We start from the raw sequence: 27,830 nt of genomic DNA, 5'->3' as shown, positions 1-27,830 counted from the left end.
TGCGCAGCTATCGGCATATCATGTACACAATCATTTCGATCTTCAAAGTACCAATTTATTAGAGACCAAACATGGTATAAGTGAGGATACCTTGACCTTTGGTTCTATAATAAAATATATAGTATCAAAGAGATAATAGTATCAAAAGATAATAGTATTAAAAGACACAACACAAGACAGTAAATCATTCACAAAATGTTCTGAAATGGATGCTAATTTCATATTAATCAGTTCATCGATAAATGAATGCAGGAGAGTCTGTTCTAATATCTGTAGGTCTTGTGACAGAGGACCCTGTTCTGATTGCTAAGAGTCATAAAACCAACTTATCTGATCGTGATCATGGTAACTAAGACCTTATTGCCCTGTTTGGGGGGATAGGGCCACAGATCCCAGAGTGAGTTCTCAATATCATTTGTTAAACTATAACAAATACTTGTGTCTGACTTGTCTCAGTCGTTACACTGGGTCGCCCGTCTCAGCTGCGCCACTTTGCCTGACGCTTAGAGAGCCTGGGAGGGGCAGGGATGGGCGGCATCGCCTTCCTGCGACCTAGGTGGACTAAGTCGCCGAAGAGGGAGAGATGGGGAGATGGGGTAGTCGAGAAAGCGAACTTTGTCGGTCTCCCTCACGTCGGCCAGGTTCAGCCAGAGATGGCATTCCTGGATCACGTGTGGACATCATCTGCACAAGGGACCATGCAGTGACTTCCTGCGCCCATAGGGCGAGGTCCGTCGCTGTGTGCAGGTCTTACATCAACTCTGGGTCAGAACTACCCTTGTGAACTACCCTTTGAATGCCTTGGCCTGATATGCTTGCAGGGGGGCTATGGCGTGCATGGCGGAGGCAGCCTGTCTAGCGGCGCTGTAAGCCTTTGCCGTAAGCACGGACCGACGGGACCCGCGGGTTCGGGTCGAAAATATAATCAAATGACTCGGGTCGGGTCGGACCTCTGGCTTAATCTTTTCCAGTCAGTGAAAAAAACAAAAACATTTATTAATCATCGCTGCTGTTCACCGTAAAGAAAGTCTGGCTGCTGCGTGCAAGCGCATCACGGAGAGGGGCGGGGGCAGACCTGACGCCGCTGCGTGCACGCCTTTAGCCTGGAGAAGAAGATGGAGTTGGTAAAAAGTAAACTTGCCTCAGGTGAATTCAGCGTCGCTACTACAGCCTATTTATATATTTAAAGTTTATTGTTTCAGTTGTTTGTATTGTTAAAAGGCGTGAACATTAAAGGTTGATTTGAATTTCCGTTTGCTGGTCATGATAATACGTGTTTGAGAGAAAAAAAATTCCGACGCGGCGTCGGGCCGCGGGCCGGGTTCGGGCAGATAATTCATGTTGATGTGTCGGGTTACATCGGGTCCGGGCTTTAAAAGCCACGGGCCGGGTCGGGTCGGGTTGTTATTTTCAGGCCCGTTGAGAACTCTAAACTGCATTGCAAATGCGCGCTCCACCTGGGGGATAGCTATGTACCCCTTGGCCCCCCCACCATCGAGGGTAGTGAGATAGGAGGTACCATGGCGGTTTAGGGTAGAAAAAGGTGACTTCCATGACTTTGTGACCTTTGCACCTCCGGGAAGAAAGGCACTGGAATGGGATGCTGCTTTTCAGCATGCCCCGCCCGAGATACCAATCATCCAGTCTTGAACATTCGGGACACGGTGGAGGATTCCACTCGAACCCGACGCTCTCAGCGGCCTGGGAAAGCATGGAAAAAAGTCCTCCAGAGGAGCACCTAATTAAATGCTGGACCCCCATAAGAAGGACCAGCAATCTCACTCGGAAGCTCCACAGCTTGCAATGCGCTAGAGGAGTGGGGGGCCACGGGGATTGACCCAGCGGGAGAGCCCCCACTGTGATCTTCAGGTCACCCCGATTAGCAGAGGGGTCTCTTTCCCAGCACCGCAATGGTCATCTTCCAGCAGTGCTTCTCATCCACGAACGCTTTCGATTGTGACTGTCAGATGAGGACAGGTACTCAATACTCTTTTAGTTGTGCTGGAATGAATGCAGAGGAAAAGCTCTTTTCAATAGCGATGTCAGAGGTCACCAAACTTGAACTTTGTAATGGTCTGACACGTGTATGAATGGAAGTCAATGGAACAAAAAGTTTAGTGTGACAGATAATTAACCCAGATAACACAGGTATGCCTCTAAGATGTCTGCTAAAGAGCGCTTCATCTGGAAAACATCTGTTGTGTCAAACATCTGATAAACGTCTCAGAAAAAATTGTTTTGCATACAACACTTTCTAAATGTCTATTTAACGTGTGACAGAAAACGTCTCAGACATATTGCAGATGAGCAAACACTCTCAAAAATACATCTTCCAGATGCATCACTGTAATAATATTTGTCTGTATTATGTAACTTACGTCACCGTAATCAAAAATGTTCAGTAAATTTAGCATTGAGGGATATTTCAAAGCACTTTCCTTCATTTTGACAAATAACAAATACTGTATCGTTCCAGTAAATACTGCTTAATAGGGATAAGAAGTAAAAAGGGGAGAAAATTACATTGTAAAGCATCCCTGTGAAAGGAACATGAGGATTTGGGGAGACAAACGAGAGATACATCGTAAATTAAATGAGAAGAGCAGACCACAAACGTGCAGTATATATTGTCTTTTTTCGTACTTTTACAGTGGAATAAAAAAAATAAAAAAAAAATCAGGAGGAAAACAATGCAGTGACTGCAGAGAGCTCTTGCCACAGATATTCTTGAGATTCCATATCACATTAAATACCAAGCTTGATGTCTGAAAATAAAACATGAAGGGAAATTGACAGCTCCTTCAGTCAACCTGCTGATAAGGATTATTTTTAGGTCAACCTTATTGTTTGAAATTATTTGTTTCAGTCTTTTTGAGTGGAAGTTCCCCAAACTGGATTCAAAATGATAATAATAATTCAAAATGCAGTAGGCTTGGCAGGAAAAAAGTGGATAGAAGTTTACCCAACTATGATGACTTCTGCTTATGAGAACCCCATAAATATGAAAAGGGTCCATACATCACGTTACATTTTCCTCAGAAAACCCCTACCTTCAGAATGATTTTTCCCCCCACAAATGTTTGTAAATGCAGATTGCATAGCTAGGTGCTTGATTTTGTACACCTGTGGCAATGGGTCTGACTGAAACACCTGAATTCAATTATTAAGAGGTATGTCCCAACACTTTTGTCCATATAGTGTATTTTTACCAGGTTTGTCAGATGTTCTCCTGCTTAGTGGTAGGCTACACAAAATATCCCCCAAGGAGGCCATTGTGAGTCAGTGGAGTCTGTAAAGGGCAGGAACTTTCTGGCCATATTGGAACAAATAGCAAACCATGACCCAATAGTGAAGAAAAAACAGTCTAGCAGAAATGCTAAACACACAAGTAATACCAGACAAAAATAAATCTAGCAGTGTTTGGCGGTGTTGGTTCGATACAATATCATCCGAGAAATAAAAAAGAGTGAAGCATTCAGTGTTTTAATCAATGAAATTAAGGACATGAAAAAAGAACAAATTTCACTGGGCCTGAGATGAACAACCATGTCTGATGAGTGACCGAGTGACCTGGGAATTCCGAGTGAAAACTCAGAATTCAGCTGTTCCAAGGCAAAGCATTGCCTACAGGTGTAGAGAACACACACTGCAATGTTTGCATAGAGAATGTGAAGCTACGTCACACCTCAATATGCCGGGGTGGCGGCGCCATCTTAAGAGGGTCGCTCTGCTACTGCAATTAATTCCAATACCTGATTACCTTTTTGCCTTGAAATTAAATATTCCCTCTCATGGTATCGTTTGCAGGGAAGAAAAACTAGTTTATTGCATTGCATGATAACTTTGTTTTTATCGTATTTTTAGTCATTGTTAAATATTCACTTTTCCCCATGGCTACAGAGGGAAATCAGAGATTGCCGGTCACATTCAGTAGACAGACACTGACATGTATTTTCTTCAGTATTTAATTCAACAGATGACAACCAAAAATCAAACCCCTAGAAGCTTGTAAACAGTTTTGTAGTGGCTGTTTTGTAATTCACAATTACAAACTCCAAGAATCATACTAGCAAAGATAATGTTAATTAAACCAAACGAAATACAAAACTTTTTTAAAAAACACTCAGCAATGTGAATATTTTATTGAGTGATAGGCAGTGGGTTTAATCAGTGACACTAATAGATTTGCTATTCTGCATCTTCTTGTCATTCTCCTCAACCTGCTTCACTTAGTGTATTTTTTCATTTCATTCATTGCTCAGTTTTCTCCCTCAATGATGACTATAGCAGTCCTGCTCTATGTAGCAGGAATGAACTATGGAGACATTTTTCACAATCACAACAGAAAACTCGCTAGCAGAAAGGCAGCGCGATCCTCCTAATATGGCATCTAAATAAAAGTTACCCAGAACTCAACACGACATGACGTCAGCTTCACAGTCTCTATTGAGAAAAAAGTTGAATGAATAATGAATGTTTGTGTGATGGTTTTTTATATTGTAGAACAGAATAGTGTTGTCAAATCCACATTTCATTTATTACCACCTATCTTAGAGCACTGCACAACAGTCTGAAAATTATGGCCAATGTTTTGCTACTAAGCTATTATTTATTAATATAAAATAAAATAATAATAATAAATAAATAACTAAATAAAAAATTTGGATGGGACCTAAGTGATCAAGGGTTTAGGGCATTTAAATGCACGTTCTGTTACACGTTGCTTTCTGACATTCACGCACCATAGGCAATGGCATTAAAATAATAGCTAAAAGAAACTCACAATATGCCCGTTGTCAAAAGGCCTTGTAGAATTTCATGGGATCTTATATTATAGGACAGAGAAATTGATTAGGACAAAACTCAAATTTGTGCAGTTTTACTGTAAAATGCTAGGTAACACTGATTAATTACATTAAACAAAGGGGCCATGATTATTATTCTCCTTTCATAAAATACAAAAAAATTATTAAAAACAGTCAGGCAGAGTATGAGGAATGCTGGAAGTTTAATAAAAGAAAGGAAAAACAAAAACAGTAGTAGTAGCAATTTAGGCGTAAAATGTTAAACTTCACATCTAAATCACTATGACTGAACAGCTAGGAATTGCTTATGAATGCACCAGCTTTCATAACTACATTAAAATAAGCAATACCTCAGTCTAATAATTTTTTTTAGGAAAAAAATTTACACATGGTGAACAAAAGAACTGAACACAAGAAAACAAAAAAGACAGGGATATAATGGACATATTAACAGATGTTCCAGCATCAGTGGTTCATTTCTTCGTCCCGTTACTCTGTGCTTTGGCTTTCTCCTTTTCCAAATATTTCTGATAAGAAAACAACATACGTTTCAAAAACATATACTGAACCACAACAAAAATGTCAATGTAATAATGCTAATAAAAAAAGTTAATCCTCAATGTAATGCATAAAGATCTAAATCGTGCTCTGACATCATGATCAAGGACAAATAAAGGAAAAAAATATATATCACCTTAAGTTTATCGTAGTGTGCTTGGCTACTGCAGTGAATTTTCTTAGCAGTGTCCTCATTAGAGTAAAACAGGAAGCAGATTCTGCAGTAGTACCCCATCTTCACAAACTCCACTCCTGAAACAGGACAAATGAGGTTCATTAATGAGGCTTCTTACAATAATGATGTCCATCGCTTTTTATAATACATTTATGGTTTGGTTTAAAGCATTTTATAGCAAGCCAAACTGATTTAGTGCCACATCTGTCCAAAAAGCTGAAGAAAATTCATATAAAATACTAAATTAATAGCTTGGTTATGTCAAACGTCATCTTACCCACTGGGACATTAGGATCATATGGCTCTAGAGTAGAATGGCTAGTTTCAAGCTTTGTTTCAGACGGTGCTGTTGTAATGGTCTTTTCCTCAGTCTTCACACTCTTCTCTGAAGCAACAGTTTCTTCATCTTCAGCCTCCTGGTCAAAGGATACATCAAGCAAAGCAGTGGTTCGATCAAGTATATCCTGGTAACAGTGAGAAAGCATAAAAAAAAAAAAAATTATAATCTTTTGTCTACTGCTTGGGGAACTTGTCTGGGCTGAATTCACTCTGATTATCCTAAAACAACCTACCATATCGTTTGAGAAGTTGTAATCAGATATATAATGCGCACTGTCATACTGTAACGAGTGTGACGTAGTTCTAAAACACTCCATCTTGTAGACTTCATAGAATATCAAATTAATTTATACATTTGTATCTCCCATGGAGTTTCTTCCTCACATTTCTCTCACTGTGGTTCGCACGTCGCAAATCACAATTTTCATAAACACCTAGAAGAGTTCACTGTTTGCTGGGTTGTGAATGGCACACATATCATAATTTGGATGCTGGAGTATTTATTACTTTTGCTAGAAAGCCTTGGAGCTGTAGCCATATCCAAACTTTCTTTTCTACTGAAGACAAAAGAAGATAAAATACCTTCTTTTGTGTTCCACGGAAGAAAATGTCTTACAGGTATGAAGAACATGAGGGTGAATAAATGATGACAACATAGATATTTCAGTAAATGATGGAATGGGCATTTTTCTTCTGAAGATTTCTTGGAATCATCAATTAAAATTAGGGATGCACCGTATCGTATATTCCAGTATCGGCCCGATACTGCGCTCGTGTACTCGTACTCATTAAAATGCTCCAATACCAAAAACTGATACCACGCAGTGTTTGTGTCCAGACAAAGAAACACAGACAACAGAACAAACAGAGATATGAAGATTAAAGATGCCTATGAAGCAAATGTATCTAATAGAATATTAAGCATAAATTCAATATTTAGTACTGTATAGTTGCTGTGCACAAGCTGATAAGTTTGGTGACTGAGCTGCATTTGCATGCGGGATAGAAATTGTGGCTAGCCAACAAAAGCAATCTCTAGCTTTAATTTTGATCATGGCTGTAATTCCATAGTTTGGTGAAAATCTGTGTCAGTAAAGCATCTATACGCATTTTCATGTTTCTTAACCAAAAACTGATTTATTCTTGTTTCCAAAAAGACAACAGAAACAAACAAAAGAGATGATAGAAAAACCATGCGCTTCCACAGCTGATCAAAGGAAATTATGCTCCCTACTTGCTTAAATACTACATCCTCTAAACATCACCATCCTATTCAAGGCTATACACTCCTGGCCTCTAATTGTATTCTATTGTTAGAAACAATTACAATCAATGAGACTTAACAATAGATACAGTAGCATAGCAATTCTTCTTTCTGAGATTGATCAGTTGTGTCAGGGTTTGTTAGCAACAGTCACAGACCATCTCGCTGTCTCAATCAGCTTCCAACAAGAGACAGACCTTTGTGATGGGTCTATCAAGCTCACTTGTCTTAGTCTTAACTTGAACTCTGCGTACAAGTCTATGTTCATCGTGTGTTGCTTTGGTAATTCTTCCCATTACCCATGAATTTCTAGGTGCTGATTCATTTACAAGGCTTATAATTTCAGGATATTTTCATCCATTTTTGACGTCCTTGAAGCTCTGGTTTCAAAAAGGTATTCTTAAATCCATCTCTTCCAAAAGAGGTCGGCCATGTGTTGTACCTGTTTCTAAGGGTGGGTGGGTGGCAAAGAAGGTTTTACCTTCATCAACAGCAAGTGGTCAGGTGTGAGAGATTCTAGATCATTTGGATCATTAGAGGGGATAGTTATGGGTCGACTGTTCAAGACAGCTTCCACTTCACAGGGAAATGTTTAAAGATCCTCCTCATCTAGGTTGTGAACCTTCAAAGTGGCATTGATAATTTTCTTAACAGAATGGATTATACACTCCCAGACACTTCCGTGGTAAGATTTAGCCTGACGGTTGAACATCCATGTGATGCCACGTTGAAGCAAGGTGTTCTCTATTGTTGAATTGTTCCATTCTTGAAATTACCTTTTGAGTTCTCGATCAGCACCAGTAAAATTAGTTCAATTGTCAGAGCAGATTTCCATAACTTGACCCCTCCTTCCTATGAAGCATTGAAATGCATTGATAAATGAGTCTGTATGCAAGAATGTTGCTACCTCTATGCGAACAGCTCTACAGGCCAGGCAAGTAAAGATGACACCATAGCTTTTAACTGTAGTCCTTCCACGCTTGATTTCAAATGGACCAAAGCAGTCAAATCCACATCTGGTGAATGCTGGTTCATTTGGAAGAACTCCATTTCTGGGTAAGTCTGCCATAATTTGTTGACCTATAACACCAGGATTCTTCTTATCAAGGAATTGGCATTGGGAATCCGGAACATTTGGCACAATCTAGATAGAATACAGTTGCATCCACTATGTTTCTTTGTGGATTTCTTGCAGAATCAGCTCTGATATTCTGTGATCCTTTGGTAAAACAGGTGTATGCTAGGCTTCCATTGGCATGGATGCACGACAGAGTCGTCTGCCAACATGGAGAATTCCATCTTGAAGTACTGGACATAGCTTGCATGTTTAACACGTCAAACTGGCGATCAAAGACTTCAGATTTTGTCCTAGGATCAGAGGAATCTTTTAGGGTTCACAAAATCTGTCTCAGACAACCAAAATCGAACAGCATGAACCCAATTTATGAGCTCAACACATGTTTAGTAAGATTTTTGGATCAAAATATCCAAAGCAACAAGTGTCTCAAATCGTAGCCGTATAAGTAGGATTATAACAACTTTCCTCACACTCAAATGTATCTATGATAAAACAGCGCTGCGTTACCCCACATACTCATGACCGGAAGAAGCGGAAGCGGCATAATAAAAGCTCCACTGCCTTCGAGCCGTGTGTCATGCTTCTCTCATTAGCAATCGTTCCGCTCCAGCGACTTTTGTAACCAATATGACTTTGAATAAATGACCTCTAATGGCGAAAAGTTACATAGTTTGCCTTAACCAGACATAATTAAAAGAATAGTTCACCCCAAAATTTTAATTGTCATTCTAAACCCGTGAGACTTATGTTCATCTCCGGGACACAAATGAAGACCATATTGATGAAATCTGAGTACTTTCTATCCCTTCATTGACAGTTACGCAACTGACACTTTGCCACTTTAAAGCGTTCATTAAGAGATCATAAAACTAATCCATATGAATTGAGAGGTTTAGTCCCAAATTTTCTGTAGAGAAACGATGCGCACATCTGCGATCCCTATTTGACATTGTGTCTATTGCAGATACACACATCACAATGTTGATGCTGAAACGATATAACGTGTTGCCCTACATATGAAAAGAATAATGAAGTCACTCACAGGTTCAGTCTCCATATTCTGGAGCTCTGATGTGTCTTCGCTTTGTTTCTCCTCTGACTCTTTCTTCTCCTCAGGAACAATTTCTGCTGAAACATTTTGGCTTTCCTTCTCTTCATGACTCTCCATCTCCTTAGCTTTATCAGCGACAGGCTCATCCACTTTGATCTTCTTGACAGAAGGTTCTTCCTCTTTTTTGTCTTTACTTTTCCCAGAGGAGTTCCTCTGAGCCTCATCCTCCTTGGAGCGTTCTCTCTTGAGTGGCCGTTTATCCTCGGTCTCTGGGCTGGGTGGTCTTTGTCTGTGAGAAGATAATATTTTCTCAAACAGATGCCATGTAACATTCTTTGGAAAGCCTTATTTTCCCCAAAAAAAAAAAAAAACAATCTTAAATGTCCAACTGACCCACGTTTGAGCTGCTTAAATTTCCTGCTCACGTAGACAACCAGTCGTTTGCCTTCAAATTTAGGTCGCTTTTCCTTGTAGGCCTCTGCCATTTTCTCAGCATCTTCCCCTCTTTCCATCTCAATGTAGCACTGAGCAAACATACAAATATCATAAACACCAAAACATTTATTATTTCCTTGTAAATCCATCAGAAATCGTTCCATTTTTACAATTACCTCACTACGTAATCGATTCAGATAATACTTCCTGATTTTTCCAAATGGTTCTGCGATTTTCAGAAGTGATGCATCTGAGCCTTTGAAGGGTGGAACATTACCAACGTAGATGACTTTGCCACTCTATAGATGTTACACAGATATAGGCGTTAGATTCTGCTTCTTTTAGATTCACATACATTTTATTAATGGTGAGTTAATAAGCCCAAGTCTTACCTGGATGGTCGGATAGGTGTGTGAATGATAAACTCTCACAGGTTTTCCACACACAGATGGTAAGGCATTTCTGGTGTAGAAACTAACCATTTCTCTTGCCTCTTTTTCTTTGGAGAACTGCAGAAAGGCCTAAAACAGAGCACAACACATTTAAGGGAAACAAAATTCTTACACTTCAGGCCATCTCTGAGAATTTCTGATTTACAACTGACTGAACACCACAAAAACATGTTCCTTCCAACCAAATGGCAATGAATTCATAAACACAGCTTGCCAATGGATAATAAACATTTAAACATACATTCTTAAATGGTCTAGCATAAGAAAACAGAATATCTGAGAGCTGTTACCTCAGGCCTAACTTCCAAGACCAGGTGCCGCACCACTTTACCAAATGGCTTGGCAAGAGCAAGGACTTCATCAATATAACCGTGGCCACGTTTAAATCCAACGACATTTACAACTCTAAATCCCTATAATTAGAAAACACATAATTATTCAATACAATCAATAAATCAATGAACAGACATTAGTTGTAAACTATTTAAATACATTTTAAAGTGCCCAAGAAGTTAGAGACTTACTCTACTATCCTTGGAGCTTCCTGAAACATACAAGATGAAATAAGTCATTTTAACGGACTGACTTGAGAAAACAAAACAAAAAAAAAACAACATGCTTAATCAATAGCTATTTAGAGACTACACTACCATTTAAAAGTTTTTTTTAGTGTTTTTGACTCACTCACCAAGTCTGCATTTATTTGATCAAAAATACAGTAAAATAGTTGTGAAATAGTTATAATTTAAAATAACCCGTTTTCTGTTTTAAAACAGTTTTTAAATGTAATTTATTACTGTGATGGCAAAGCTGAATTTTCAGCATCATTACTCCAGTCTTCAGTGTCAAATGATCCTTCAGAAATCTTTCTAATATGACAATTTGCTGATCAAGAAACATTTATTATTATCAGTGTAAATAAGGCTTTGTTCTGTCTAATATTTTTGTGGAAACCAATAAACATTTGTTGTCAGGATTCTGATAAATAATGTTCTGAAGAACAGCATTTATCTGAAATCAATCTGTTTTGGTACCATGCAAAAGTCTTTACTGCCACTTTTGATCAATTGATCAAATTGTGTCTTTGTTGATTTAAAAAAAAAAAAATCCCAAACTTTTAAATAACATAGGGATGCTCAGACCAGAATTTTTGCAGCCGATACCGATATTTGTGTCATCATAATCGGCCAATACCGATGCCATTCATTCACGCTTTATATAAAGTAATAATTAAGCTCTCTGTTGAATGTCAGTGTTTTTTTTTTCTTTCAGATAAATAATACCACAGACGTTATTTACAGTAATGCTATAGATCAGGGATGGGGAACATCGGTCCTGGAGGGCCGCTGTCCTGCAGAGTTTAGCTCATTTTGACACACAAGTGTGTTTATTTGTGTGTGTGTGTGTGTGTGTGTGTGTGTGTGTGTGTGTGTGTGTGTGTGTGTGTGTGTGTGTGTGTGTGTGTGTGTGTGTGTGTGTGTGTGTGTGTGTGTATGTATGTATATATATATATATATATATATATATTTATTTTATTTTTTTTCGGGTTTTTTTTTTTGCTCTTTCCTTTTCCTCTTATTATTATTATTATTATTATTATTATTATTTGTTCTCTCCCTGATTTCCCAACCTCCCCTCACCTCTTCATTACTATCATTAATATCATTACTATCATTAATATTATTACTTATACTTTTGTTTTCATTACTATTATTACTGTTCTGATTTGTCCTTCTGTTATCTTATTATCATTACTATCAAGTATTTATACCATTGTCATTTTTCAAGTTGCTGATGTAGTAGTAATAGCAGTTATGTAGTAGTAGAGATTGTAGTAGTAGTTGTGGTTGTAGTTGTTATTGTAGAAGTAGAGATTGTAGTAGTAGTTGTGGTTGTTGAAGTAGTAGTTGTAGTAGTAGACGTTATAGTATTTTTAGTAGTCACTCCTTACCACTGATTGATTTCTTTATATTTGTTTTATTTATATGTTATTTGTTTTCATATACTGACTTATACGTTTATTTGCATATATATATCTTTTTTATTATTTTTTAAATTTTTATCTCTTGTTCTTCAAAGTATGTACTGTGACACGTCCACCCAGTTACCTTTACATGCACACACGCACACACACAAACGCACGCATCTGTCAGTTCCTGACTGTATTGGTTTTGTTTTGCTTGTTTGTTTGTTTGTTTTCCCTGTTTGTGATCCCAACTTATGTACATCTTGCATATTCTAATAAATAAATAATAATAAAAAAAATAATAAATAAATAAATAAATTTGCATAGTTGGTGAGATCAGCCTATTTTAGTGACTCCCAATTGAGTCATAGAATGTGATTATCGGCCGATAACGATCTGCGGTCGATCGATTGGAGCATCCCTAGTAACATATATCACAACATAATGGTAATGCAAACATTTGATTGATTTTTGGGGGTCTTCCTCTGTTCTTGTTACAGTTATAGATATCAAAACCAGAGGGCATAGAAGTTTTCACAGACAATATGACTGTAACCTTTTATTATTATTTAACACTGTCGACGGAATCCAAAGAAGAGAGCCTTGTCATGGATCACTGCTAAAGCCACTGACATTGCTCAAGGGCATTACCTGATGTGTATTTAGCTTTGGGCTTTGAGTCTTTTCTCTTAGCGTCGTCCTCCTCCACTAGCTCATCAAGAGTAACAAACTCATCCATGTTCTCAGGAAAGTCAGTTTCAGTTTGACCCTCCTAGAAGCGGATACAGATAGTCAAAAGACCCACAGGTCAAAATAGTGAACATGTAATTTACAGTTGTAATCGAAATTATTCAACGTCCAATGCAAATCAGGTTTATTAGCTAAATTTACAGACGTTCGGCTGTTTGCAATGAAATGAAAATTATTCAACCCCCTGAATAGAATCCCTCAGAACAGCACAAATGTGCTAAACAGGTGTTGTCTCAAGCACACCTGATGCAACTAATCAAGGACTTCATTAGTTGCACCAGGTGTGCTTGAGCTAGAACACATGAAATACCTGAACTGGCTATGTTTGTTGAGTGTCACGTTTGACTGCCTGTTAGAAATATGGCTAAGTCAAAAGAATGGTCCAAAAAGTTAAGAGAAGATATCACTTGAGTAAAGGCACTAAAAAAGTTCCTGGAAGTACAAAGTTAAAGGAACAAGGTTACACTACCTGGACGGGGCAGAAAAGGAAGCCATCAATGGCTGCAAACAGATTTCTGAGAAGACAGGTTCAGAAAAACCCTAGAGTGACTACAAAAGACCTAAAGCAAGACTTTGTGGCAACAGACACTGAGGTTTCAGCTTGCACAGTAAGGCACATACTAAATGCATGCCAGAACCCTCAAATTCCACCAAGACTTGGTTGCAGAAGAAGTCCTGGACGATTCTACAGTGACATCACAGTCACCTGACATGAACCCCATAGAAGAGCTATTGTGGGATTTAAAGAAGGCAGTTGCAGCGCGCAAACCTGAAACGCTGCCAGAAGCTTTTATCTGGTTATAAATCTTGTTTGCAGTAGGTCAAAACAGCAAAAGGGTGTTCTACAAAGTACCAAAGATTATTGCCATGACTTACTATGCGTTCACACCAAACACGAATAGCGCATCAAATTCGCGTCAACCACGTCTAGTTGGACGCTCTAACATTATGAATCCATTAATTTTGAATCCATAAAAAGCAAAAGTTTAAAGCGAAATTGACGCGCGTCTGAGGCAAAATCCGCTTGTCTGTTTGCAAGATGGCTGATGTTGATCGAGCATTCATCGAGAGAGTTACCGCATCGGAGCGAGAATCACCCTTCAGGACACCATCTACAGGTGCTTGATCCCAGCTGCAGAGCGCCTGTCCATCTGTCTTCGGTTAGAAAATGTATATGAAATTTTAAATACAGTATATTAAATATTGAAAAACTATCAATGTTTTTAAAACTGTGGTACAGATACCACTGTTGGTGCTCTTTCTAGTGATACTCACTAGTATATACTCACTTTCTAGTGATGCTCAGTTAACTGCTATATTGAATATTATATTCTGCTATATTGCTATACTCCATTTTGAATGAGTGACTCCAGGAGGGAGTTTGTCCCGTCACTTCACCACGTGACAGCAGCAAGCAGGCTCCTGATTGGTTAACGCGGTGCGAACAGACGCCAAAGTTCAGATTTTTCAACTCGGGCGTCAGACGTGTGAATGCACAAAAAGCACCAAATAAAATAATTTACGCGTAACGCACCAGAGGCTCAATTCGCCTCATTCGCGCGTAAACGCGTCTTTACATTGAAATCACTCGCGCCAGACGCTCTATTCGCGTTTGGTGTGAACGCAGCATTAGACTTACTTAGATCATCCCATGCTGTTGAGCACATCAGGGTCTCTCCACCTTTGCAAGTTCTCTGCCAGCACTTCAGCTTTCGAGTCGTCGTTGCGTGATTGTGACTTAAAGGCTGTTGTAATTTCCGTGCCACAAGACTTCTTTGTTGGTGATACGATCAGTGTATCGGATCTTGAGAATCTGCCGGAGACATCGTTGGCGGAATGCGTTTATCCTCCGGACAGTGTTCGCCGTTAGCTTCCACATTTTGCATGCGTAGATTACAGTCGGGACGACAAGAGAGGTGTATAGTACTAACTTGATCTTGAGGGAGATCCAGAGGAAGTCCAGATGTGCTGGAGGCGACGGTAACACGACCGAAGCTTTCTCAAATTGGCACCAGACATCTGTCTCGGCATCACCATTGTGACAAACGATGCTCCCCAAGTAGGTGATTTTTTTCCACTGTCTCCCGTCGTGTCGCTTCAACGACGTTGTTAGCTGGAAAACCTGCAGGTCCGGTCTTCATGATCTTCGATCATCTTCATGATCTTCAATCATCTTTGGAAGTTTCATCTTCTGCGAACAGCGCAATGTCGTTGGCAAAATCTAGATCTGTCAAGCGAATGTGGTCCGTCCAAATGATGCCTGCTCCAATCTGCGCAGTTGCCTTCTTCATGACAAAGTCAAAAATTGGTTGAATTGCCATGAAGGGGTTGAATAATTTTGAGACTGCAGAAGTCATTAAAAGTTGAATTTTCAGTTGGATTTGGGGATGCCACTTGAAACATTTGTTGTGTTGAGCCATTTAAAATTACTTTTGTTTGATTTGTTCATTGCAACAGCTGAAAGTTTGTCAATTTTGCCAATAAACCTGATTTGCAATGTGGGTTGAATAATTTCAATTACAACTGTATATTAAAGCTCTAAAGAGGGCAAAACAGCACCAGAAAAGTGGTCTGAGATTGTACAGCTTCAGAAGACTTGGATTAAAGCAGCTTATGAAATATAAAAAATGTTACATAAAATATGATATAAATGGTAAAAATTCTACAGTAAAAAAATGTTAATTCCAAGTTACTGTAGCACGAACAGTGGAAAAACCTTACATTTTCATATATTCTATTAGCAGACGCTTTTATCCAATTGAGATAAAATTGAGGAATATGACAAGCGATTTATCTAAAGAGGCAATAAACACGAGAAGTGCTATTAACAAAAAGTTGTATGCTTTCATAGTGTGGAAATGATCTGCATGCACATTCTTCAAAATATCTCCTCATGTGTTCACGAGGGGTGAGTAAATGTTAACAGAATATACTTTTTGTGAACTATTCCTTTAAGAAAGGATTGCTCAGTAGCATTTCAGATTATGTGCTAATGTGCAAAAGATCCTACCTGCTCTTCATTGTCCTCTTCAGCATCTTCATCTTCAGTTTGATCACCATTCTGTTCCTCAAGGTCTTTAGGAAGCTCATCTGTGTTCTCCTGCTCAGCCTCAGATGTCACAGGTTCCTCCAGTGGAGTCTCTTCCTGTTTTTCACCAGAGTCTTTTTGGTTTTCTATGGTCTCATCGCTGGAAGCATTTCTGGCTTGCTGCGCTTCAGGGTCCTCCTCATCCTCTAGGTTGGTGTCATCAATTTCTGGTGCTTGTTCACTGGTTTGCTCTGGATCACATGATAGGTCGACATCATCTGCAGAGGGATCTTCATCACACCCGTCTTCGTCTTTGTCACAAGCTTCCATAACGTCAGCTTCATCTCCTGCCCCGTCGCCCAGGGTCTCTACTTCCTCAGGCTTTGGTTCCTTTGGTTCCTTTTTTTTATCAGAGCTCTCTCTGGCTTTGGAAGTAGAGGACCTTCGATTCTTTGATGAAGGTTTATCACCAGTTCTGCTGGTGGAACTGCTGCTACCGCTGCTCTTACGGGCTGGCTCTTCCCTTCCTTGGTCATCGTTTCCTGGTGGGACCCTGGAACAACATCATGTAGAGCACATTTGGTTTTGTTTTCTTTCTAAATATATTATTGGTTTCTCTGGATAGAAAGGACAACTTACGTTAGAGTCTTATACTTTGTGCAGATGTTCAGTCGAATAGATCTTCCACTGATAGTCAAAGGATTGACAGTGTAGTATTTCACCAACATCTCTGCATCCTCAGCATTGCCCATTTGAACATATGCCTGTTTTTTGTTTTTTTAAAGAGAAGAAATATGAGCTATGTCAAATATCTGCAGTATATTTGAGTCGTCTATAGACTGTAATTTGATTAGTTTCACAAACCCTCCATTTTCTGCAATTTTCAAGTATTAGATTGTAATAGCATCCCCTTTTGAAAATTCACTAGAGTCTGTAAGCTTGATTAATTTCTGTATAACAGCTTAAAGTTTCAATTAATCATTTCAACATTCTGATTTGTTAGCATCACTCAAAATAAGTTCACAAAAGTCTCTGCATGACAAAAGCATAAAAAAAGTATGTAGAATAAAATATGTAGATGATTACTGCCATCTATTATAATATACTGTTATATTAGCACATTAATATATTATTTAAATATTATTCTCTCTTCACCAAAGAGCAGTGAACAAAACAGCATGGAAAATGCCTGGATTACTTTTAACTAGATATGTACTGTATTTTACATGATTCCTGTAGCTCAAACAGTAGAGAGGCCATAAAATTATGGTTCCTTAGATATAAAAATAGTGTAAATTATATTTAAAATAATTAATAATAATAATACTAATAATTCACCCTTTAGACTACTGAAGATAATTTTTTCTATTATTATTATTGAGATAATAAAATAATAAAAAGATCCATGAAACAGAACATATTTTAATAATGCATGTTCTGACAATTGCTGCATATGTAACTTACCCCTTTATCTACAAATAAATGTTTCTCAACAGTGCCAAATCTACGAGCAATTTTGAGGAGCTCCATTTTCTTGTCACCTTCCCGTGGCAAATGATAGAAAAACACCACCTGGCTGACATCTTTCTTCTCTCTGGTTCTAGTGTCTCTGCCCGGCCTTCCACTTTTCTGTATTGATAAAGCAAATAAGCTTAATTGATCTGATTGCTTGATTTGCTTAACTTTTTTCTACACTTAAACAAAAGGGGGGAAGGGTGGAGGGGGTTCAATTAATCTTACCTTAATTGCAGTCAGTTCCTTTGACAAATAAACTTGTATCTCTTTCCCATGCAACATGGCTGGTTTTCGATGGTAATAATTAGCCATGGCCAAAGCCTCCTCATGAGTCTGCAGCTCCAGGAAAGCCTTTTAAAAAAAATTAAACAATTAATGAATAAATAAAATAGATTTACTCAAAATATACCAATTATGGGCATTCTTATTCCAAATTGTGAATGGCTGCTCATACATGTAAAATACCTTGTTCATGTTCTTCAGTACTAGATGCTTACAGATGGTGCCAAAGGGCTTTGCCAAGTCAAACAAGCTGTTTGTTAACTTCGGTTTCCTTTCGTATTTTAACACGATCACCCTACTTTTTATCTAAAAAAAAAACATGAGTGCAAACACCAAGATAAAGCCATCCACTCAAACAAAAGATCACATACTGAAAAGGACATCCTGACTATATACAATTAAAATAATATTTTAATTGAGGGAGCATTTTCAATGCAACAGAACTGATGGACCATTTATAACAAAAACAGATAACTTTCAGTGCATTATTACCTTGGGTGCCGTTGAATATGATGTCATTTTACTTGTCATTCCCACACTGGAATCAGACCCTAAAAAAGTTGTTTAAAAATTATGTGACTGATTTAAATTAGCCAATGTGTCAAGTCAATTGAATCACATTTATTTATATAGTGTTATACAACACAGATTGTTGTAAAGCAGCTTCACAGAAACGGAAAAATAACAGCGTTGATGTTGCAAAGCTCTTCATTATGAAACTAATACAAGTTAAAAAGACTGTACTGTCATATACAGATCAATTTAGTTGAATGCTGATTCAATTTAGGTTAATAACACTGTCAATGTTGCAAAGTCACAAGAAAAGTGTTCGTCATCTTCAAGTTACCTGTATAAGTTCTTTGTTAAAGTGCACCTTTAAAGAAACTTATTAGGATACTCATGTGACTGGAATCTTCATATTTAAAAAAAAAAAAAAAAAAAAATATATATATATATATATATATATATATATTTGACTATTATTTATTGATTTAGGGGTTCAACTTTTCACAGAAGAAAAATGTTACTTAGTGCAACTTTAACCAAAGAATTGACCAAACCACTAGTGAAACCCACAGGAAGATAAATTAATTCCACACTGCTCTAAACAAGACAGAGTTCAGCTGTTCCATGAAAGTGGATTACTGCTTCAACAAAAAGATAAACTTGTAGAAGGATAGCAGACCAGACTACATCCTCTCACAGATTTATTACCCCAGCTGGAGCTCATCCCTGTTCTCTGTAGACCACCACCAATTGAATCTGCTCCCAGCAATCGATCCGAGCGACTCTTTGTGTCCATGGGAAGGGATGTCGACCTGAGAGGAGTACATTTTTTAATGTAAAAAGTAGGATGTATCATACTTATAAAAGCAGTATTTAAAAAAAACAAAAAAACAACTAGTAACATACATGCGACTAGAGGGGATTTGAGGATCCCAGTCCGGGTACCTATAAAACAACAGGAAAGAGTTTTCACATGTTTTTAAATTACAGAAGTCTAAATGTTGAACACTTGCAACAAATACATTTTTCAAAGACTGCAACAGCTTCTTTATTTTTGCTTTTCAACTGAACCTTCATGTCAGAAATAGGTTAAAGACTGCTTAACCTATTTAGAACACCTAAAAGGTTAAGAAAATAATAGATTCATTAGCTTTATGGACCTTTTTCACATTTCTGGGGTTCTCAGAAGCAGAAGTTGTCATATTTGGGTAAACTTAACTATAGTGGTGAATGGGAGATGACAAAAAAAAAAAAAAAAATTCCATGATAGCATTTTGATGACTTTTCAAAAGAGGTAAAAATGAGATATTGATTACGTAATATGACAAGATACAAGATGTTATATTTGCTGTCAATCCTTCAGCCGTTGTATTAGAAACAACATTGTAGCAGCGTTAATTCATTTTTTGCCATTTACTGCCAACGTAATTTAACACAAAGTATTGTGTTAAATGTGTTTTAATTAAAGAAAAAAATATATATATATATGAAAAACTTTACTAGATATTGATAACTGGAAACACATCATCGCAGTCTGTGAAAACGGTCCATTAAATCACTATGAATTCTTCTTAGCGCTCCACTTTGAATGTTTCATGGTGATAATCTGGATTTCTTCATACTTTCTCTTAACTAAAATGTATTTTTCACCCAAAAATTTAAATTCTGTCATCGTTGTGATAGTGGAATGCTGTCACTCCAATAAAAGTGAATATGCAGAAAAACATGAGATTTTACAAAAATTCCTCTCGCACAGCTATTATGCAGCTTAAGAAGGAATCAAATATAGTGCACAAGTCATATAGGCCAATTTATGATGCTGCTTTTTCAAGCTAGACAGCAGTAGTAAATGCTTCTGGTTATCACCACAAACTGAGCGGTCTCCAATGGATGATCCAAAAGATCCATAGTGGAACTGCACCTACTGTAGGCCAAGTTTAGGCTTGTTTCTAAATGACTATTAAGAGGGTTTTCAACGTCTGAACAAACAGTTCACACAAAGCAGTCTACTTACATTTGCAGAAGGAGTTTGCGGTTTTCGGAGTGACGAATCCCAGTCGTGTGTTGAGTCCATTCCTTTACAAACACAGGGAAGGGTGAAAAACATCAATAATAATAATAATAATAATAATAATAAAATAAAATAAAATAAAATAAAATAAAATAAAATAAAATAAAATAAAAAAAAATAAAAAGTTACAGGGAAATCTAAAGCAATTCAAAGCCTTGACATACTGGATCAGAGCTAACTTGACAAGCTACCCTTCCTGGCTATGAATGCAATCTACAAATGAGTAGTGTAATTGATCTAAAATGAGTTCTTGATACTAACTGTCCTAACTGGAACCAAGTATAAAAAACAAGTCAGAAATACAGCTAACAACGTTGTATACTATAAGCGTCCAATGAGATTTAAGGCCATTTTATCTTTTAGGGCCATTTTATCAAATTTAATACTATGCAAAACTAAGAGGTGTTGATTTAAATGCAAAAAAATGATGTTTAAAGAGGTTCTTCTTCAACGAGCAGGATTCAAGAAAAGGAAGTGAAGTGTGTGTGCAGGAGGCAACCAGCTTGAATTACTCACCATGACAGAGAGCACATCAAAATCACAAAGAGAGCACACATGGGGAAACATGAGGGGCATGACTCCCAAGAAATCCTGCACTTTTCTCTGAGACGGGGAGCCCATTCTTCTCTGCATGAACATGTCGTCAGATGGCGATGACGCTGACATGCCAAGGCTGTGATAGGAGTCACGGGAAAGCTCAGAATATTGGCGGTCTCTGCCGCTACCGCTCCTGTAATCTAACATGTCGTACCCTCGACCAGATGTTTCTTGCATGGAAGTATAACCGAAGTCACCTTGTGAGCGGCTTTGTGCCTGCCCACTTGGACAGTCCAATCTTCCACCCTGCATGTCGCCCCAGCCGGCTTCCATCTTGCGGTTCTTAAGCAGCATGAGAAGATGGGGTAAGGTCTCCATGCATAAGTTCTCCTCTGGAACCTGTGCCAGTGCATCCAGATCAGTCGATGACAGACCTAGGCTGGCGAATAGTTGAACGGTATTGATGTTGCTGCCCGCTCGGCGGTGCAGCGGAGAGTCATGGTCTTTTCCCTCCCCTCCAACCAGACCAGACCGGGACCGGGATCGGGACCGGGACGACGAGCTGTAGGGGTCTGAGTGCATCTCACCCATGCTAAAGTTCAAAGTCTCAGTGCCAGCCAAAAGCCCACGGCCAACAGCAAAGCCTTTCTGAGCATTAGCACCAGTCCGTTTCTGGGACATGGCTTTGAAATTGTGGCGCTCTGGGCGAGTGGAAAAAGAGAGGAACAAAGCGAATCAAAAAGTCCCCAAAAAGACAATCCGTCAATTTAAGCCTGGATCGAGAAAAGAAGCTCCTCCAGAATGAAACAGCTCTGCAGAAACACAATGGAGCAATGATTTCTAGCATGCTCACAAAATGGTTAGCAGTGGCATAGGAAAGCAAGACAGTGAGCTCCACAAATCCATACAATGCAAGTAACAGAATAAAAATTATTTACAATGACAGAGGTACAAATGGACAGTTTGGTACACAGACCAAATAGACCATAAAATGCAGATTTACAAGTACCATGGAGAGAAATACGTATATTTTAATGGGAAAGTTTAATAGAGCTTTGAAGGGAAATGACAGAGTCTGAATCAGTTTTAGATCTATATATGCAGGAAAGAGAGGGAAAGCATTGCAGTTTCTTGTTCAGGAGAGAGCCAGGGAGAGATATTATTCATGACTCTAAGTTGTAATATTCGCCCAGTGCTAAATTTGTAAATGTCGAATAATATCCGGATCAAAAACAGCAATTAAAAGGCGCTGTGACCGACACTGACCATATAACATACAATAATGTCACTAAACAGTGACAGCACAACTGCAAGAGCATCGTTCACAAGTTTCTGCATGGCCCTAACTACAGCCTAGTGTATTATTCGGTCAAGTGAAAGTCACGTAGGCTATATCGCTACGTTGAGATCAAAAATCATTCAGTTGCTCGGTGATATTCTCTCACCAACAAGGTGCCTTCCCTTTAAATCGATTTCTGATTCTGACTAATCTATCTCGTTGCCCATGTCTCCCGCTATCCTAATTAGTATTAGCAATTCCACATTCGGGATCTCTTTTGATTCGAAACACCATCAGTTTTACTTGTGGATATGGAAAATTAAAGTATACAGGTATACACTCTCTACAAACTTTGTAACCGGTTGCAGAGAGTAGGCTACGTTTGAGCAGTGCGACTCGCCGTTTGTAATAACGGCTGGTTTCAGTATGCTCAGGAGCCGCAATCATTGAGAAGGGTATAACGGCAGCCTGGAGATCTCCAAATAGGGGTAGGAACTCCAATTTGCAGATAGGCACGATTTTTTCCACCAATCCAGTTCAGCGCAAACTCAGCCCCACAGCCAATTCTACAGTGCTGATTTCCTACACAATGCTAAGCTACAACAAATTCCAACCCCTAATCATACCCTACACCCAGTCTCGCGTAGCCAGACCTTCAGACTGACGGCAGAAGATCTGGACTCTATCGTAGCTTTTCTTGGTGAAGGACCGCCCAAGCAGACGTTTGACTGACATGTAACGCAACCAATCACAATTCGTTTTGTTCCGCGTCATGTTTAGGGGAGTGAAAATATAATGTCTATGTCTCTACAATAACAGACCGGTGTGCATCTAATAAATGATTGATTGAAGAACGTGCAAGTTTACTCCAACAATGGAGCCGCAAACTTTACATACGTTTGAAAATCCAGCGTTAGGTTTAAACCTGGTAAGCACTCATTGTCGAGTTGTAAACACAACGGCGTTCTTCTTCCACGAGGGGTTTTGCCGTCACGCGGTATTTGTTTCCAGGCGGACTGTTAAAGAACGCGACACACACGTCTCCCGGGGCATCCTGTAGAATTCAATTAATCAGATCGTGACTTCGAAACTCCTGAAGTGTTTCCAGAAAAATGACAGGTCTATAGCAAGAGTCTGAGGCGTGGCTACAGTGGTGGGTGGAGCCAGAGTGTGTTTAGCCGGTGTGAGACCATGACTGTTGCGTTACATGAAAAAAGACATGCAGCTTTGTTTACAGAAGTGCAAGCCAACATTCGCTGCTTTTAGACCAATGGTTTTAAACAGGTCGTGATAATTTCAAAGCAAATGGGGTGTTGCGATGCAACGCGCTACAATGAACACTTCAATACAACATCATGATCATGCACCTGTTCAGAAAAACAAATAAGAGTTTATAATGTTTCCTGTGATGTGTCCCAGTGTGAACAGCCTCAAACAGTTGTGGCAAAAGTCACGTCAAAATATGCGCCGGTTCACATCCGTTTGATGGGTTTATTATAAGCAAGATGCTCGCGTTCGCTGTGTCAGTTGCTAACTTATGGCAACACAGCTAAAAGTATTCCTCATATGTTAAACCTTTTAATGAGAAGTCGTCTATTTTTACCCGGTGGGATATGCCTTCACAAGCAATTGTAAGAGCTGTGTTTGTGATGTTTGAGTTGGAGCGTTTGCAAGGTTGCTTTATTTTATTTTTTTAATAGTGTCGCAAAAATAATACTTTACCTTTAAGAACTAAAACATCTGCTCTGATTGCGCATTGCGATCAACTGTGAGGGTCTGACACGTGAAAAAATGAAAACAAAACAGGAGAGGACAGATATAAAACCCGAGTCCTGACAACCACTAGCCTATATCACAATGTCAGAATCCTGTATCGACAACCTATGGAGCCCAGAAAGTCATCTGTAGGAGGAAAAAAAAACAAGACCCGCAAATCCGTGGCCACAGTTATACAATTCTTTCCCTCAGTTAATAAATCGTACTCACAGATATTCTTAAATTGTTCCCTCGGTTTTACAAATCGTTCCCACTGATTAATAAACTGGTCCACAAATTTCCAATCCATGCGCTCAGATTTGTAAACCGTACCGTACCTTTGGTTTTTCAATTTGTACCCACAAATTCATAAACTATGCCCACGCATTCACACTTGCTTAAAGGGTTAGGTCACCCAAAAATGAAAATTATTCCATAATTTACTCACCCTGAAGCCGTCCTAGGTGTATATGACTTTCTTCTTTCAGCCAAACACAATAGGAGTTATATTAAAAAAAATATCCTAGCTCTTCCAAGCTTTAGAATGGGAGTGAATGGTAAAAAATAAAATTGAAGCCCGAAAAAGTGCATCCATCCATCAAAAAAGTAATCTATACAGTTCCAGAGTAAAGGCCTTCTGAAGCGAAGCCATGCGATGTGTTTTTGTAAGAAAAAAAATCCATATTTATAACTTTAGAAACTATATATTTACTGGCTTCCAGTAACGGCCGTACGCGAGTCTAGTTCCGGCGGAAGAGTAACCTCTGACCCGACACATGATGTATTGACAAATGCGGAAGCCCGGAGGATAGAGCAAAACAAAACACCGGTCACGAAATCTAAAACAAGAATTTTTAAAGAGAAATGTTGGAGAAGCTTGAGCCCTATTTGTTTTAACCGTGAGAGGCGTTGACTCTCACCTAAGCTTACGCTACTCCTACATCTTTTGTCATGCGTTGGGTCAGAGGTCACTCTTCCGCCGGAACTCGACTCTCTCACGGGCATGGAGGGCAGTTACCGGAAGCTAGTAATTACAGTTTAAAGTTATAATTATGGATATTTTTTCTTACAAAAACATATTATCGCTTCGCTTCAGAAGGCCTTTATTAACCCCCTGGAGCTGTATGGATAATTTTTTTGATGGATGGATGTGCTTTTTTGGGCTTCAAAAAAATTCACATTCACTGCCATTATAAAGCTTGGAAGAGCCAGGATACTTTTAAATTTAACTCTGATTGTATTTGTCTGAAAGAAGAATGTCATGTACACCTAGGATGGCTTGAGGGTGAGTAAATTATTGGATAATTTTCATTTTTGGGTGAACTAAGCTATTCCTTTAAGGTAACTGAAGAGATGAACTGGCAAAAAAAATTTATTTGCATGGATCGGACATAGGCAAGATGTCAATCTGGGGTGCATTTCCCAAAGCCAAATATGGCGTCATATCTGATGAGGCGTTTACTGGCGCTGTCACTCACATGACATCACAGCAACAACAAACTACAACCATCCAATCAATTGCCCAGCTACAAAAAATAACCAACAAACACGTTCACCCTACACTTTTTCTTGCTACATAAGCCGTTTCAATCGGATCTACGTCACAATAGGAAAGAAAACACTATCGCAACTTCCGTTCTGGAGCATTCTGTGCAGTAATTCAATGCAAACTAATGAGCAAGGATATCATGCAGAAAATATATTAGAAAGAAACCTTCCAAATGCTTAAGAAATATCCCACATCACATATTCAACAATAAGTTTTTTTTTTTTTTTTACAGCCTTAAATAATGTAACGTCAAGTGTCCGCTGAGCGTGAATCCGAGGTTAACTGATACTACGACAACATTCATCTCACTTGCGGACAACCAGATTAAGTTACATTAATCGCAAATTGGTGTAACTTTACTTAGGCGAACATTTATGAAGCGCGTTCTTAAATCTAAGAAAACAGACACGTTAAACACAACACATGGACGAAGGTTGATGATAAAAACTAAGAAAAAGAAGGCAAGCCACGGGCCTAAATGTGAACGACAATGTTCGGGTTTATTATAGTCAGTCTGTACTTAAAACACAATTAATATAATTGTATATATTATTCTAATGCAGTGTGTTGCAGCTTACATTTTCTTCTTTTTCTTCTTCCCGATCCAAACCTTCGGGTTGAAGTCCTTTACGTCGCACGAATTGAAACGCTCAGTCAACAGCAGCTCACGTGAAGGCGGAAACGACTACGAAACAGAAATTTACTTCCGACTCCGAGATGAATTTCAAAATAAAAGCACTAATAATAATCCAGAGCTGTGTCCTAAAGTCGCTCCCTGTACCATTAAATAGGGCATTATTTGAGAAGACAGCCATTTTGTCCGAAACCATATGAAAATACAGTGGACTTCATCAAGTGCACTCATTCAATCTCATAATGTACTGCAATAACGAGCGTACAACCGATGTACCTAACCCTAACGCGTCACACCGGTTCCCACGACAAAAACCCAATAAGATTTTTCCATAGGCTTTTGGATTATGGCAACAAACAAAAAAAGTCAACAAAAAATAACAAAAGTTTATGATACTTACACGTTTTGACCATCAAGATAATTTGCACAGATGAACATAACGAGCTGTTAAGCGGACTGACTGAGTTTACCTGTTCGGCGTGATGACGTTTAATATCCTCGACAGCCTAAAAAAACACACAAAAAAACCACTTGATAGCAACCGACCCCTCACGGTGAAGTTAATTAGGTTTGGTGTTTGTCTGGAAAACAAAGAGTTTGATTTTGTTATTAAGTTCTTGTTATGTTTTGGAAAGTTTTTCATTCATAAATGCAGATGGTTTAAATCTAAATCCAACTTTAATCAGTGGATGAATGAGGTTTAACTCTTGTGTAAATCTTTAGAATTTGTTAGAAACCAGAAAGCCCTTAAATTGATTTATCTTTTGGATACGTTTAGATTAATTAAAAAAAAACCTTTTGATTTAAATTTATTTTTATTTAATTTTGTATTTATTTTTATTTAATTATTTGTTTGTTTTACTGTGATTTTTCTGTTTTTGTACTAGCTATGCTCAACCTAAGGCTAATCAATAGCGGTTATATTCAGAGATTTGATAATGTACCTTGTTTGTTTGTTGTTGAAAAAACCTTGATAGCAACCACCTTTTTTTAAGACAGACACAGCATCTTAAAAAATCACGAGTGGGGTAATACTGATGTATTTTATGCAATCGAATAAAACGTGAACATGTCTTGAGCTTGTGTTCACCACAGACCGTATTTCAGCCATTTAACCAAAAACCCATTGACTTGGTGAACTGGTGTCATGACAAATCGGGTCCTCCCTCGAAATCGGGTCTCCCCAAACTTGTCAGTTAATGATTATCCTAAGTATATATACGAATTATACTAATTTAAAATACACATAGCTTACCATAATGCGTACGATAACACATTAGTGCATAACCAATTGGACGTAATTTCTTGATTAACTGTTCATTAATAAATAATAATAATAGCCTATAAAGTGAATAACTGAACATCATTAATTTGTTCTATATATATCTAACTGAAATATTTAGACGTTTAACACTTAATTTAACACATAATTACATTAAAGATGATTGAGAATATGTAGGGTAAATGCAAATGTGTGTATAAACTAAGCTATCAGGCAATCGCTTATCTGTTTGCTATGCTAGTAGTAAATAAGCTAACTAATACTAATAAATGGACATTATAATGTAGTTGAAACAGCATTTATCATAAGTAATCAGGCACTAAAGAGAGTAATTTGAACCAATGGGATCGCTTGGGGTCCTAAAGGAGACACGATTTCAGGAGGTACGCAATTTGTCACTACACCGGAAGTGCTAAAATGCTAAATTGTTTCCTTGTTTTGGCCTACAAAGTGATGTCATACATGCACAACTCAACTCTATACCCATAATGCACTGTGAGGGTCATGTCGAACCTATG

At 38.4% G+C, this 27,830-nt stretch overlaps 1 protein-coding gene across 2 annotated transcripts; it reads right to left on the bottom strand.

Moving 5' to 3' along the window:
* Positions 1 to 4,989: 4,989 nt before the first annotated feature.
* On the bottom strand, positions 4,990 to 26,110 carry matr3l1.2 (matrin 3-like 1.2). 2 transcript variants are annotated; one of them, XM_084429416.1, is made up of 21 exons: positions 25,975 to 26,110; positions 20,793 to 21,625; positions 20,220 to 20,281; positions 19,112 to 19,150; positions 18,914 to 19,017; positions 18,191 to 18,249; positions 17,882 to 18,004; positions 17,642 to 17,767; positions 17,366 to 17,530; positions 16,541 to 16,665; positions 15,884 to 16,454; positions 12,775 to 12,895; positions 10,682 to 10,701; positions 10,448 to 10,570; positions 10,098 to 10,226; positions 9,882 to 10,004; positions 9,664 to 9,794; positions 9,262 to 9,559; positions 5,816 to 6,002; positions 5,500 to 5,615; positions 4,990 to 5,332 (listed from the first exon to the last, which is right to left on the bottom strand). In XM_084429416.1, exons 2-21 carry the CDS (start codon positions 21,492 to 21,494, stop codon positions 5,279 to 5,281), a joined length of 3,378 nt encoding a protein of 1,125 aa, XP_084285542.1. In that variant the 5' UTR covers positions 21,495 to 21,625; positions 25,975 to 26,110; the 3' UTR covers positions 4,990 to 5,278. The 2 variants fall into 2 exon arrangements, with proteins under 2 accessions (XP_084285542.1, XP_084285543.1); XM_084429417.1 differs by having other exon boundaries at positions 5,816 to 5,954.
* Positions 26,111 to 27,830: the final 1,720 nt, after the last annotated feature.

The sequence above is a fragment of the Rutilus rutilus genome, assembly GCF_951802725.1.
Source record: "Rutilus rutilus genome assembly, chromosome: 14".
NCBI lineage: Eukaryota > Metazoa > Chordata > Actinopteri > Cypriniformes > Leuciscidae > Rutilus > Rutilus rutilus.
Note: the sequence above shows the minus strand (reverse complement) of the source record. Positions and strands in the feature narration are given on the sequence as shown.